At 41.4% G+C, this 15,355-nt stretch overlaps 1 protein-coding gene across 2 annotated transcripts; it reads left to right on the forward strand.

Annotated features, from left to right (window-relative positions):
- Window positions 1-602: 602 nt before the first annotated feature.
- fkbp14 (FKBP prolyl isomerase 14) lies at window positions 603-6,039 on the forward strand. 2 transcript variants are annotated; one of them, XM_080426738.1, is made up of 4 exons: window positions 603-961; window positions 2,559-2,710; window positions 3,964-4,091; window positions 4,890-6,039. In XM_080426738.1, the coding sequence occupies exons 1-4, from the start codon at window positions 762-764 to the stop codon at window positions 5,046-5,048; spliced, it is 639 nt and encodes a 212-aa protein (XP_080282864.1). In that variant the 5' UTR covers window positions 603-761; the 3' UTR covers window positions 5,049-6,039. The 2 variants fall into 2 exon arrangements, with proteins under 2 accessions (XP_080282864.1, XP_080282865.1); XM_080426739.1 differs by having other exon boundaries at window positions 3,964-4,101; window positions 4,890-5,054.
- The last annotated feature ends 9,316 nt before the right edge of the window (window positions 6,040-15,355 follow it).

Consider the following 15,355-nt stretch of genomic DNA (forward strand, 5'->3'; position numbering starts at 1 on the left):
GTTAAAATGATGTATGCCCCCTCAAAACTACCCGTATTTTCTGTATTGTTCAGTAAAAAGCATTTCAATCTGATCAGTGGTCATTTCAGCATATACTTTCAACTACGATCCTATCGGTTGGGAGAAGTATTGCACGCTAATAGATTATAACTCTATGAGAAAATGGCCACCAATAGGATTAAAATGCTTTTTATTGAACAATACGGAAGATAAGGGTACTTCTGTGGGCCCGTACATAATTTAAATATTTTTGGCCATAGAATAAGCACTTTATATTTGAAATATAAACGTTTTTGTAGATGTACGGGCTAAAAAAAGAGAAAGTGCAAACACTATGTTGAAGTTCATCCATGACGGTCCGTCTTGGATCCATGGCTAGAATATCCCATAGCCCCGGATGGACCTATACGCTGTGATTGGCTGATGGGTTTTTTGTTTAGTCTTTTTAAAGGGCATTACGGCACTGCGGGGGCGTGCCCTTTACACTGACCACCAATGATTAAAGCTATTTTAAGAAAGTGGGCGTGGTTCACGAGTAGCTCTGGCCAATCAGTAAAGGGAGGAGGTGACACACACATCCGGACAGTGGATACATTTTTGTTGCCAAGGGTGGAAGTTGTTGGTTGCCACGTACGAAGCTGGCATTCTTTGGCTGTGTAACATAAATCTCATGCAGCCTCTGGGCATGGTTTAGCTTTTGGATATTTTGTAGCAAGAGGAGTATTGATAATTGGGTCATAAATTGTCGTCATAACTTGAAAATGATACTGCTGTGTTTGTGGCCCATAATAATCTCCTCGCTGTTTGTGTACGTGAGTGGGGGCAAACTGCCCGAGCCACAGGTGAACATTGAAGTTGTACACAAACCCTTTATTTGTTTTCGGAAGTCGAAATATGGAGATATGCTTCTTGTTCATTTCGAGGGATTTCTGGAGAGCAATGGCACCATGTTTCATTCCAGGTGATTTGATGAAGCACTATTTATTTACTGCAGATTGCATGCTGCTTGGATTGATTCACCAGATTTGTCATGACACTACCTTTTCATACTTGTCAACATAAAACATATAAATGGCTTCAAGTTTATTTCCTGTTGAAGTGTTTGTGAACATCAGTCAGTAGCTGACTGACAGGAAATTAAGTTGGATCCAGCCTTGGATCAAGACAAATATGTATTTGATTTTGAGATACGAAAGTAAAAGTCAGACTCGATAAAATACATGGTAGTCTTGATCCAAGGCTAAGTTGGACCGAAGCTGTTCCCTAGCAACGCAATTCCACTGACAAGATCTCTTACATGACCAAAAGTCAATGACAATCTACAACACAATTGTGTCCTTCCAATTTTGTGGCAACAGTTTGTGGAAGCCAGGCAGTTTTCTGTTTTAGAATCATAAAGCCCCAGTGCCCCCCACACTCCCCCTCACAGAAATGATTTGTTGAGAAGAATGAGGAAGAACTCGACTGGCCTGAACATGGAGCCATGATCTTAATCCTATCAAATAGTTTTGGTATGAATTGGAGCACCAAATGCAGGCCAGGCCTAATCGCCCAACATGAAGTGTGTCTGACCTCACTAATGCTCTTGTGGCTGAATGGAAGCAAATTGCAGCAGCAATGTTCCAACTTCCAACTAGTGAAAAGCCATCCCAGACTAGTGGACAATGTTATAGTAGCAAATGGGGGACCAACTCCATGCCTGTGGTTGATTGGAGGCAAATATTAGTCCAAATTAAATGTATGCTTTCTTCCAAGATGAGAATTTGTCTGCCTGTTAATAGATGGATAGAAGGCGTTTATTAAAGGTAGGCTAAGTGATATTTTTTGGTATTATATTTTTTTTTGTTAAAAAGGTTAAAGTACTATATTCTGATAGTAATCATTGCTACAGAGCGTTTGAGCTCTTTAGTAAACAGAATATAGTACATTTTCAGGTAGGTGACATGTTTTCAGCCAATCAGGAGAGAGCACTGAAAATGCATTTTCTGTTTAATAAAGAGCTGGAGAGACATGGGAGACTCCTTTTACTGAACAAACACTATAGCAATGAGTACTATCAGAATATAGAGCTATTTAACACTTTTTTGTAACCAAAGTAAATCACTTACCCTACCTTTAACAGCAGAAAATACTAGCTATGAGCTTGAAACAAAAAATGTTGGTTTAATATCAGCATATCGTCTCTGTCGTGTGGAAACCTCATATGTCAAAAACTTTCTTTTCAGCATTCAAATTCAAAAATAGCAGATTGACAAGCTCAATATAATGCGTCGCTTCGTGCCACTTTTTGAGCTTGTAGATCTGCAATTTTTTATGCTTTTGTGTGACGCTGTAGTGTGATTAAGTAGGGCGTTAATTTACGAAAAGCACAAGTTTAAATATGGAGATAAGAGGTTTCTGCCCGACAGCAAAGATATAAAAGCCCATATCTGTCAGATTGTAAAATCCCAGAGCAGCGCTGTGTTTCTCTGATGTTAAACCCTGAGAGTTATTTATACATGTGCACTGGGCTTTCTGTCTTAAAGAGCACTGTGATAGATCTGTGTGACTCTTGACAGCCGTCATCAGGGGGATAAGAACCCAGTGTGGTTTACTCTTGGGATCCGTGAGGTGCTGAAGGGCTGGGATAAAGGTCTGCAGGACATGTGCACAGGAGAACGCAGGAAGATCACCATCCCTCCTGCCCTGGCATATGGGAAGGAAGGAAAAGGTATGTTAAACTAATAGTTACACAAAGTGCATGCTGTACTCAGTACTTACCAGGGAACAAAAGTAATTTGTGGCTGATAGATTTAAAAAATCACTCCCAGTGTGAAGTGGGCGGTGTGGTCATCACAGTGGTCATCATAGTGATGGAAGCTCACTTCCAAAAAAAACTTCTTTTTGGAAGTGCATAATCCTATTTATAGGTTATTAATGTCATCATGTGTCTCGCTAGCCAATCACAGTGCTGAATAGAGTCAGCCAATAGAGTCAGCCAATCACAGTACAGGAAAGTGGGCCAAGTGGGCCAATCACAGTGCAGGAAACTAATACTAATGAGGTGTCCCAACCCCACTTATAGGGGCGGCTACACCGCCCAAAAACTACCAGCCTGCCGAGACAGCCACACCAGTTGGCTATAGCGGCCACACCGCTATAAACAAAAGTATCCCTTTAGGCAGAATCATTAACAGACAACGAAGCTATGATGATGTATGAACATTCAGAAATTAAGCAGGTTCCGTTGGCTCCTAATTATTTTACACACCAGAGTGGCTGGTTAGTCAAAGAGGAAATCTACACGCCATTGCCATTGCCGGTTGGCTGGTGTTAATTTGGTTCCCTGCTTACAGTACTGCATATTACTGTTGAGGTACCGTTGGGCAAGGCATTAACAGTTACTCAGGACACAAGGCATTGCTGTATAAATTAGCATCTGTGGTCAGTCAACCTTCCCTGATAAAATGAGGGTTAAAACATTATCATGCTATCAAGGTGAGATGCTGGGCTGCGCAAGACACAGGAAGACAAAGTCTGTAGACTTGGGAACTTCATTGAAATGTTTTACTGATGGTTCTTTGATTCATATGTTGACCTGATGAAAATGTACACAGAATCACAATACAGTCAGTAAATGAAGATGCAGAAATGTGTGGGGTTAAATGTGTTAGCCTACTTTCTTTTAGTAGGAAATGTACAAGATAATTATATGTGGGGCGGCCATAGCTGAATGGGTATAGAGGCCATCTGTGAAACAGAGGGTCAAAGTGTTCCTGAGCAAGATGCTTAACCCCTATCTGCTCCCCCCGAGCAGTGAAGCAGTGAAGTTGAAACTGAATTTATGCAGCAGAGCGGCACTAACAAAGGTTCCCCTCTCTCCCTTCCTCATACAGTATATTTCCAATGAAATGTGTGAATCTGTGAATATCCTTCATGCCTCACCTTGTTTTATCTCTCTGACTATGCTTCATGGATTCACAGGCAAAATCCCCCCAAGCAGTACCCTGCTTTTTGACATCGAGCTCATGGAGATACAAAACGGTCCGAGGTCACACGCTACCTTCCACGAGATGGATCTTAACGATGACTGGAAGCTATCCAGAGAAGAGGTGTGGAACTGTGCGTTTCAGAACTCATGTTTGCATTCCTTCGCACACTTTAAACACTTTATCTACCGCTGTTACACAGAGCAACATCTGTGGAATCAGCTTCTATTCCTTGATCACGACATTACAAGTATCAGCATCATGGTGGTTAGCAGAAGACATTGACATTGAAGATGCTTAAATGCAGTAATTATTATAGCATCCTGCATGATATCCATTTTTACTGCGTGACTCTGCAGAAGGTTAGCCGTCTATAAGTGGATCAGTGTGTAGGTCTGTCTGTGTGTCTTGTGTCTTGCAAACCGCTGCACTGATCAGTGCCAAATTTCTTGTGCACGCTGTCAGTAGGCCACAGAAGTACCTCCAGTTATTAGTTATGAATTCTCGTTTTATAATATTTGAAATATTTAAAATTAAAAAGTCAAGTCAAAGGGTTTGAGTGGATATATAGATAACTGACATCATAGATGACTGGTTGTCACAGGCTGGCCAGATGAAGTCTGAGATTCTAATTGGAGCTTGTTCCCTTATGGATCGCAAGATCATGATTTGATTATTTTAATTCGGAGACGGCAGTGTGAATGGACAAATGGGTGTTATCGTTGGGGTGTGTGTGTGTGTGTATATTTCTTTTTACATAAGTGTGTGTGTGTGTGTGTGTGTGTGTGTGTGTGTGTGTGTGTGTGTGTGTGTGTGTGTGTGTGTGTGTGTGTGTGTGTGTGTGTGTGTGTGTGTGTGTGTGTGTGTGTGTGTGTGTGTATGTATGTATATTATGTCCTAAATGTTTGCTGTGTATTACAGGTCAGAGATTACCTGAGGAAAGAGTTTGAAAAGCATGGGTATGCTGGCGATGACACGCATCATGAAGTGATGGTGGACGACATCTTCACAAAGGAAGACGAGGACAATGATGGCTTCATATCCGTCAGGGAGTTCACCTTCCAACATGATGAACTGTAGAAGTGCTGCCCTTTCATTACACCGTCTCCAATGTGTCTTTCTGATGTGAACGCCTGTTTAGTTTTTTTGACTTCCTAAAGCAGTAATTCTCAATCTTTTTCAATTTAAGGACCCTCCAGTTTGACATGCATTAGGTCACGGACCCCCATTTTGATATTACTTACAGGTTTGTTTTGGTTACATTTGAACACTCTGAGTTACAGACTCCTAATGTTCCATTTGGGTCCTACTCCTAAACTATCATTCATTTAGCTGGGGACCCCCTGAACCCCCCCCCCCCACACACACACACACCACAACGACCCCTGGACCCCTGGGGGTCCCTGGACACTACGTTGTACTGTGCTGATGGATCTCTGTGCCTGTTGACAGGCTGCCACTACAGGGATTAGAACCCACGCTGTCTCAAACCAACCACTGCGTTTCCAAGTTTATTTGAGAGAATTGCACAACTCACTGCACACCACAGTAATTACTGGTAAAATAGTAATTACCTTTTCTGTTATATTCCGTTTTTTTTTTAAATCTCTGTTTATATACAATCAACTGCAAACCATGTAGCACTTACCTCTTGGTCAACTGTAAAAAAAAAACTGTACATGCAAGTTCTAGAAAGAGTCTTGAAATCCATTCAACATGCACTGAATACTTGTCTAAATGTATCATGCACATTATACATTATACAGTATTACAGTGTTTTGGAAATGATCTACCATTACTGATTTAAACATTTTCACAACAAAAGAAACATGATCTGTATCATAATCAGTTCTATGTGAACAGTTAAAATCCTGTTGACCTGTAACTATTGGTTTGTTGTAAATTTGAATGAATCACTAGAGGGAGCTGTTGTCCATGTCTTGTATTGTATTGTAAGCCTTACAGATAGATCAAGCCTGCATGCATACTGTACATGCATACACTTTGATCCTCCCTGGCATGTGATTGGACATCCCTATCTTGGGCATGTTCATCCAAATGCTTAAAACCATCAACGGAGATTAACAGAGTTATTTAATAATTTACCGATTTACCTTTGGCAATACAGGGATTCTTGACTTTAACCATTGGAAGGAAAGTGTAAAATAAACCAAGCTAGAAAAAGACCCTCATATTTAATAGAAATACACTTTATTAATTGGCTCCATGAAAATGCATGAGACGAAGTGTGTAAACCATGTAGACACAGCAACTACCGTATATGTATATCTACTTGCTCAAACATTATTTTGTTTACATGTTTACTAATAAACAAAAGAAATAATAAAGAATAGCAGCAATAATAAACAATGACAAAGAATAATAAAGAATAGCAATACAGTAAGGAGGCAAATGGTCATAGGCATAGCACAGAGTATATGAACATTGCTCACAGTACGCTTGAGGTGCTTGAAGATGCTGTGTGCGTGGTTCCTAAGTGTTATCCATGTGTGTATGTGCACACTGCACATGCAGTGTATGTCAGAGGTGTTGTAGCACATCCTTATTAGTAGAGGCCCTAGGAGGGGTCCACGCGCGACTGCTTATTTTTTTTTCTAGTTTTGATTTTTGGCATCCATAGAACCTCTAATATTGGGATTTTGATGATCCCAAGAAAAAAAGTGGTCCCAAGTGTGTTTTTTTCAATGTTTTATTACCCCTATGAGACCTGGGAGATGGCTGGCTGGAACGCCGGCGAGAGTGTCTTTCGGAGACTGTGGAACGCTCAAATTTAGACGTAGCCCAAAGATAGAGATACCATTTGATTCCAGACAACCTCAGGTTTCCAATGAGACCAACCGTTTCACGCTTCCTTGTCGGGAAGGGGGCTAAATACCTAATGATTAAAAGTTATGACAACATTTTGGCGAGGGAAAAACGATCATCAGCATTTTCCAAATGGTCCCTTGAGCTGTCACCTCAATATATGTGAATGGAAATGGGTTAAATGGATACCTACAAGCCTCCCCTGTACAGAAATGTCAAATTTATGCCAATCTCATGCAGTTTTGGGCAAGAACCATGCAGTGTTTTGCATGCAGTACAAATATGTAATTTCCGCCTATTGTAAAAAGGAGACCACTTTACTGCATCTATAGCTGTATGAGACCACTGTACTGTATCTATAGCTGTATGAGACCACTGTACTGTATCTATAGCTGCATGAGACCACTGAACTGTATCTATAGCTGTATGAGACCACTGTACTGTATCTATAGCTGCATGAGACCACTGTACTGTATCTATAGCTGCATGAGACCACTGAACTGTATCTATAGCTGCATGAGACCACTGTACTGTATCTATAGCTGCATGAGACCACTGAACTGTATCTATAGCTGCATGAGACCACTGTACTGCATCTATAGCTGCATGCGACCACTGTACTGCATCTATAGCTACATGAGACCACTGTAATGTATATATAGCTACATGAGACCACTGTACTGCATCTATAGCTACATGAGACCACTGTAATGTATATATAGCTGTATGAGACCACTGTACTGTATCTATAGCTGCATGAGACCACTGTACTGTATCTAAACCACTGTGCTGAATCTATAAACCACTGTACTGCATATAGACCATTGTACTGCATTTATAGACCACATACATTGACCACTGTACTGTATCTAATATAGACCACTATACTGCAACTCAACACAACTTAAAACATTTATTTATAAAGCACTTTTAACATGACCAGGTCACCCAAAGTGCTGCACAGGTCGCCACGAAGGCTCGGTAGATGCAGTACAGTGGTCCACAGATGCACTAGAGTAGTCTACAGATGCACTTGAGTGGTCTACAGATGCATTATAGGTGTCCACAGTGACAGATCACGACAGTGGTCTACAGATGCAGTATAGGGGTCTAAAGATGCACTAGAGTGGTCTACAGATGCACTAGAGTGGTCTCTAGATGCACTAGAGTGGTCTATAGATGCACGACAGTGGACTACAGATGCACTAGAGTGGTCTACAGATGCACGACAGTGGTCTACAGACACACTAGAGTGGTCTACAGACACACTAGAGTGGTCTACAGACACACTAGAGTGGTCTACAGATGCACTAGAGTGGTCTACAGATGCACGACAGTGGTCTACAGACACACTAGAGTGGTCTACAGATGCACTAGAGTGGTCTACAGATGCGCTAGAGTGGTCTACAGATGCACAACAGTGGTCTACAGACACACTAGAGTGGTCTACAGATGCACTACAGTGGTCTACAGATGCACGACAGTGGTCTACAGACACACTAGAGTGGTCTACAGATGCACTACAGTGGTCTACAGATGCACGACAGTGGTCTACAGACACACTAGAGTGGTCTACAGATGCACTAGAGTGGTCTACAGATGCACGACAGTGGTCTACAGACACTAGAGTAGTCTACAGATGCACTAGAGTGGTCTACAGATGCACTAGAGTGGTCTACAGATGCACTACGGTGGTCTACAGATGCAGTACATGGTCTACATATGCACTACAATGTGTCTGTAGACCACTCTAGTGTGTCTGTAGACCACTGTCGTGCATCTGTAGACCACTCTAGTGCATCTGTAGACCACTGTCGTGCATCTATAGACCACTCTAGTGCATCTGTAGACCACTCTAGTGCATCTTTAGACCCCTATACTGCATCTGTAGACCACTGTTGTGATCTGTAGACACTTCTAGTGCATCTGTAGACCACTGTCGTGATCTGTAGACCACTGTGGACACCTATAATGCATCTGTAGACCACTCGAGTGCATCTGTAGACTACTCTAGTGCATCTGTGGACCACTGTACTGCATCTACCGAGCCTTCGTGGCGACCTGTGCAGCACTTTGGGTGACCTGGTCATGTTAAATGTGCTAAATAAATAAATGATTTAAGTTGTGTTGAGTTGCAGTATAGTGGTCTATATTAGATACAGTACAGTGGTCAATGTATGTGGTCTATAAATGCAGTAGGCCTACAATGGTCTATATATGCAGTACAGTGGTTTATAGATTCAGCACAGTGGTCTAGATACAGTACAGTGGTCTCATGCAGCTATAGATGCAGTACAATGGTCTCATGCAGCTATAGATACAGTCTCATACAGCTATAGATACATTACAGTGGTCTCATGTAGCTATAGATGCAGTACAGTGGTCTCATGCAGCTATAGATGCAGTACTGTGGTCTCATGCAGCTATAGATACAGTACAGTGGTCTCATGCAGCTATAGATACAGTACAGTGGTCTCATGCAGCTATAGATACAGTACAGTGGTCTCATGCAGCTATAGATACAGTACAGTGGTCTCATACAGCTATAGATACAGTTCAGTGGTCTCATGCAGCTATAGATACAGTACAGTGGTCTCATACAGCTATAGATACAGTTCAGTGGTCTCATGCAGCTATAGATACAGTTCAGTGGTCTCATGCAGCTATAGATACAGTTCAGTGGTCTCATGCAGCTATAGATACAGTACAGTGGTCTCATACAGCTATAGATGCAGTACAGTGGTCTCATACAGCTATAGATACAGTACAGTGGTTTCATACAGCTATAGATGCAGTACAGTGGTCTCATACAGCTATAGATGCAGTACAGTGGTCTCATGCAGCTATAGATACAGTTCAGTGGTCTCATGCAGCTATAGATACAGTACAGTGGTCTCATGCAGCTATAGATACAGTACAGTGGTCTCATGCAGCTATAGATACAGTACAGTGGTCTCATGCAGCTATAGATACAGTTCAGTGGTCTCATGCAGCTATAGATACAGTTCAGTGGTCTCATGCAGCTATAGATACAGTACAGTGGTCTCATGCAGCTATAGATACAGTACAGTGGTCTCATACAGCTATAGATACAGTTCAGTGGTCTCATGCAGCTATAGATACAGTACAGTGGTCTCATGCAGCTATAGATACAGTACAGTGGTCTCATGCAGTTATAGATACAGTTCAGTGGTCTCATGCAGCTATAGATACAGTACAGTGGTCTCATACAGCTATAGATGCAGTAAAGTGGTCTCCTTTTTACAATAGGCGGAAATTACATATTTGTACTGCATGCAAAACACTGCATGGTTCTTGCCCAAAACTGCATGAGATTGGCATAAATTTGACATTTCTGTACAGGGGAGGCTTGTAGGTATCCATTTAACCCATTTCCATTCACATATATTGAGGCGACAGCTCAAGGGACCATTTGGAAAATGCTGATGGTCGTTTTTCCCTCGCCAAAATGTTGTCATAACTTTTAATCATTAGGTATTTAGCCCCCTTCCCGACAAGGAAGCGTGAAACGGTTGGTCTCATTGGAAACCTGAGGTTGTCTGGAATCAAATGGTATCTCTATCTTTGGGCTATGTCTAAATTTGAGCGTTCCACAGTCTCCGAAAGACACTCTCGCCGGCGTTCCAGCCAGCCATCTCCCAGGTCTCATAGGGGTAATAAAACATTGAAAAAAACACACTTGGGACCACTTTTTTTCTTGGGATCATCAAAATCCCAATATTAGAGGTTCTATGGATGCCAAAAATCAAAACTAGAAAAAAAAATAAGCAGTCGCGCGTGGACCCCTCCTAGGGCCTCTACTATATCACCTGGTGTCACTCTGACAGAAAGTCCAGGATCCAGCTGCTGGGATTGAGTCCTATAGTTTCTGAGCTTGGTGTCAAGACTAGAGGGGCTGCCACCTCCTCCCTGTCATATGGTGCTTCCTGCTTCCCTGTCTTCTATGCAGGGGCGGATTAACCCTTTGTGATGCCCGGTGCTACGACCCGTTTTGGTGCCCCCCGACTGCTTTGTCAGCGCCCGGAGGGGGGGGGTAGACGGACGGACTGCTGCAGCACATAAAGCCCTTGCATTAAGCCTGCACTGCTTCTATGGTGCTTCCCTGTCTTCTATGGTTCTTCCTATGGTGCTTCCCTGTCTTCTATGGTGCTTCCTATGGTGCTTCCCTGTGCTTCATATGATGCTTCCCCGTCTCTATGGTGCTTCCCTTATGGTGCTTCCTATGGTGCTTCCCTGTCTTCTATGGTGCTTCCTATGGTGCTTCCCTTATGGTGCTTCCTATGGTGCTTCCTATGGTGCTTCCCTCTCTTCTATGGTGCTTCCTATGGTGCTTCTGCTTTCCCGTCTCCTATGGTGCTTCCCTGTCTTCTATGGTGCTTCCTATGGTGCTTCCCTGTAGGTGTTGAATGTTGAGCTGTAATCCTTTGTTTCTAAACGTCAGGTCCGGGGACGGGTCTGTTTCGTTCCATTTGTACACTCTCAGAGTTAAATATGCACTGAGGATTTTACAGTGTAGATTGAGGTATAGTTTAGTTCAGTGACTCTCAAGCTTTTTAATTTCAAGGATCCCCCACTTTGCATTGGGGCCACGCCACGGACCCCAATTTGATACAGTTTTTCATCTCTGGGACCCCAATCTACACTGAAAGATCCTCAGTGTTAATATAATTCTGAGTGTACAAATGGACCTGTAAGGGTCCATTTGTACACTCTCAGAACACTCTCCATTTACAGTCTCAAATGGAGCCGTAAGGGTTCATTTGGTTCCATTATTTATCTGTGAACAACATTCTCACGTAGGAGTTCCTCTGCTCCAGGTGGATGAAGTGTTGTGGCTAGGCTGTCTATTATGACATTAAGACATTAAATACTTGAGTGTGCACATTCAGCTCCCAATTTGTCTTCCGTTAGACGGTTACCGTGTACGTTTTTATAAAGACATCTTGTGTTTTATAGAATGTTGTTTTGTAATGTTTTGTATTTCAAATTTCATACATTTCCTGTGGAGCGCACTGAGTTTCCTTGTAAAATGTGAAATAAAAATAAAGTTTCAAAACAAGCGAACAAAGCACGCACATCCACTCTATAAAGTGCCAAAAATAGAATCTGCACTCTGGATCATGCTCAAAAAGTTTAGAATGTGTTTTCCACCATAGTACGTGACGTTTCGAGCCTAAGAGGCTCTTTCTCAGACTGAGGAAGAGCCGCTTGGGCTCAAAACGTCACGTAGGCCTACTATTATAGTGGAGAATACATTAAAAAAATTTGGAGCTTGATCCAGTGTGCAGACTCTATTTTGACTAGTTGACTAGTAAATACAGACTTGTTTCAAAGCTAAATCCTCTGTGTTTGTTTAACTCTGGAAAACCAAAAAAAAAGTGTGAGTGTAACATTCAGGGTTTTTGCTGTGTTCTATTGACCTTAACTTTGGTCATGGCAATAGATGTGTGACACAGGAAGAGGATGCAACCTGTGGAAATTATGTCAGCGTTTATCCACCAAAGTGGCTGATCCACCTAAGTGGATAAACCTGAATTAGATTCAATAAAATTATGCAACCGTTCACAATGCATAGTTCTGTTCAATGTTTGGCCAAAAGACACGTTGCCAGGGAGGGATTCATCACCACCACCACCACACCCCAGCAGTGAGTAATTAGAAATTGCTTCCCAGTTGTGATGAGTTTATCTATCAGTCTGACAACCTTTCGCATTGTTTCTCAGCCAAGTGGGTCGGGGCGCCCCAAAGCAGGTAGCGACTGTACATGTTTTGACAGGGTCACAGACATAGGTCCTGACTCCATGCTAATATAATTCTTTTGTAGAAAATCCAAAGACGCAAGATCCTGCACACTGCTCATGAAAAAGCAATTCAACTTTCAAGTTCAAGTTTATTGACACATCACTAGTTTACAGGTGTAAAAGAGTGTGTGTAACTGTTTTCCATACAATCTTCCACAAATTGCCGTTTGAAAAGGTAATCATAAGAAAAGGACAATGTCAAATAAAACAATATCAAATACTGTACATAAGGTGTGTACCCACAAAATAAAATTGAAATAAGGCAGTATATTGTGCAAGTACAGTAAGAGACATCACTTATTGAGATACTTAGTAAGCTACTAAGAACAGTGTGCAAGATCTTGCTTGTTTGCCTTTACACTATTGATTTTATCGTATGCACCTGCATTAAGATTTAATGCAAATATTTCCATTGCTTAATATAAATGTTAAAACCATAAGAACCACTCACTGACTTGTTGACTTAGGAGAGAGCTATTTCAGTATCCCAATAGTACCATAAATACTTTCAACAAGACAGTTCATCACCTCAAATACAAGTCAACGTTATTATGCATTTCAATAATTCATCTTTTAACAATAATTAGCTTTCCCTAATAAATGACATACAGTACTCTGACATACAGTACATGCTCTATTATGCCACAATACAGTACAGTTGAATCCTTCATGTCAGCTATTTCACATATATTTCCTGTTATGTTTGATTTTTTGTTTGTTCATGTTTGTTTTGTTTTGGTTGTTGCGATGCCATAACTAACTGATTTGAACCATTCCATGCTGCTTTAAACCGCTGATTAGTATGCAAGAAGGACATTATGGAAAGTAAAACATAATATATACATAAAAACAAAGAATATGACATCAAGTGTTAGGTACAGGCATAAACTGTAACACAAAAACATGCTCCATTAGTGGGCTCATGTAATGTAATGATCAGCTATTTAGCAGTAACAGGCAGGGCCATATTTCCCTCAGAAAAGTTATTGCTCTCTGGCATAGCAACCCGCACTCTCCTCTTTTCTTTAAAACGTCCAGATCGAGAAATTCTCAGATTTCGCCTGCATGTTTGCTGACTGAATCCTGTCTCCAAGTCTCCCTGTAGACAGGTTTCCTCAGTAAATATGTTTTCCATAGACGAGGGGATGTCCGTTGATGCAGGGAGGTCTGCGATATCTCCACTCTGCTCTGGGTCTGTAGACACTGGGACACTCCTACGCCTCGTTGTGAAGGCTCTCCACCAGGGTAATGCTGCTGTTGCTGCCATCACAATGCTTTTAGAATTTAAGCCAATAACTTTGAACCCACTGCAAGACAGGTAGCAATAATGTTAGCAGAGAGCATTTACACACACACACACACACACACACACACACACACACACACACACACACACACACACACACACACACACACACACACACACACACACACACACACACAACTCCTCATCCTTGCTCTCCATCCACCCTCACTCCATCATAGAAGGACGGTCAAGGTCCAATGACTAATTACTTGTACTTGTAAATTCCAAATTAAGTACTCTCATTACTGTAGACCTAATTGTGTTACTTTTTAATGTACAGTAATTGTTCTTTTTCTAGTACGTTCTAAAATCATTTATTCTGCTTCAACTTAAGAAGATTTCTGATTACGTATTGTAGGCTACCAAACTAGTTACAATTAAGCGTTTATGACACAAGCAAGAGGATATTTATTTAAGTTTTGTCTAACCTCTTTTAGCAAATACATTTTTGAGAAAGCTTTCTATTGTTTTAGAAAGCTCATTTAGAAGTAAGTAGTCTTACTTCTAAATGTGAATATAAGTCCAGCAACAGAACTTCTACCAAGGAACCACCAAGCTGTCTAAACAAAAGCAAGCAAATTACTGCCAACTACAGTATTGACAAAAATATGACACGCTTGTTGCTATAGGCTTCTGCAGTCACACATCTCATCATACCTGATTTTACAGCTGATACATTTGTGTTATATAACAGGCTCTATTGATGTAGACTTACATAGTGATGCAGTGAAAACTCAAGAGATATCAGTCTTCAGTTGAGGGTGTCACTGAGGCAGCTACACATTATCCATGTCTCAGACAGTTGAGGGACTACTTCAGTATGGACCCACTGGTGCACAATGCCTCAGTGTTTTCTTCTGTACTTCATCTGTTTATATACTGAAGCCTTAGCTGGCATGCAAGCAAAGTCCCACCCCCTGGCTGCACCTAGGCAACAGGTAAAACTGAAAGGGTGGGAAAGTTAGAGGAATTCCTTGTGAAAATGCCAGGCAAATTACGGGCATTAGACGGTTACCACATAACCGTGGCACTCACTCTGTGCCCTAGGGCAGACACCCAGGGATGATGAACAAAGATGATTAGCTGTTTTGAAGAGTTTAGTCTAAACTCAAATGGGATTTTTTTGTCATCTTAATTAACCACTTCCTACCTGCCACCCCTATTTGGGGCTTGTCATTAAAGGCAGAAATGTCCAAAAATCAAATAAGAATTATAGGAGAATATTTCCTGACAAAATCCCAAAACTTAAAATGTCAATGATTTAAAAAAAAAAAAAGAAAAAACTAAAATAGCAACAACAAAAAAAGAGGATATTTTCGCTATGTTACAGGGTTTTACATATACATACAGGTATAGTATACAGGGTTTAGGTGCTTAAAACCATCATGTGCAGAAAAGGGAACAAAACAAGGGCAATTCACAAGGGCATTACC

This window comes from Gymnoscopelus braueri (genome assembly GCF_963280865.1).
Source record: "Gymnoscopelus braueri genome assembly, chromosome: 4".
Taxonomy (NCBI): Eukaryota; Metazoa; Chordata; class Actinopteri; order Myctophiformes; family Myctophidae; genus Gymnoscopelus; species Gymnoscopelus braueri.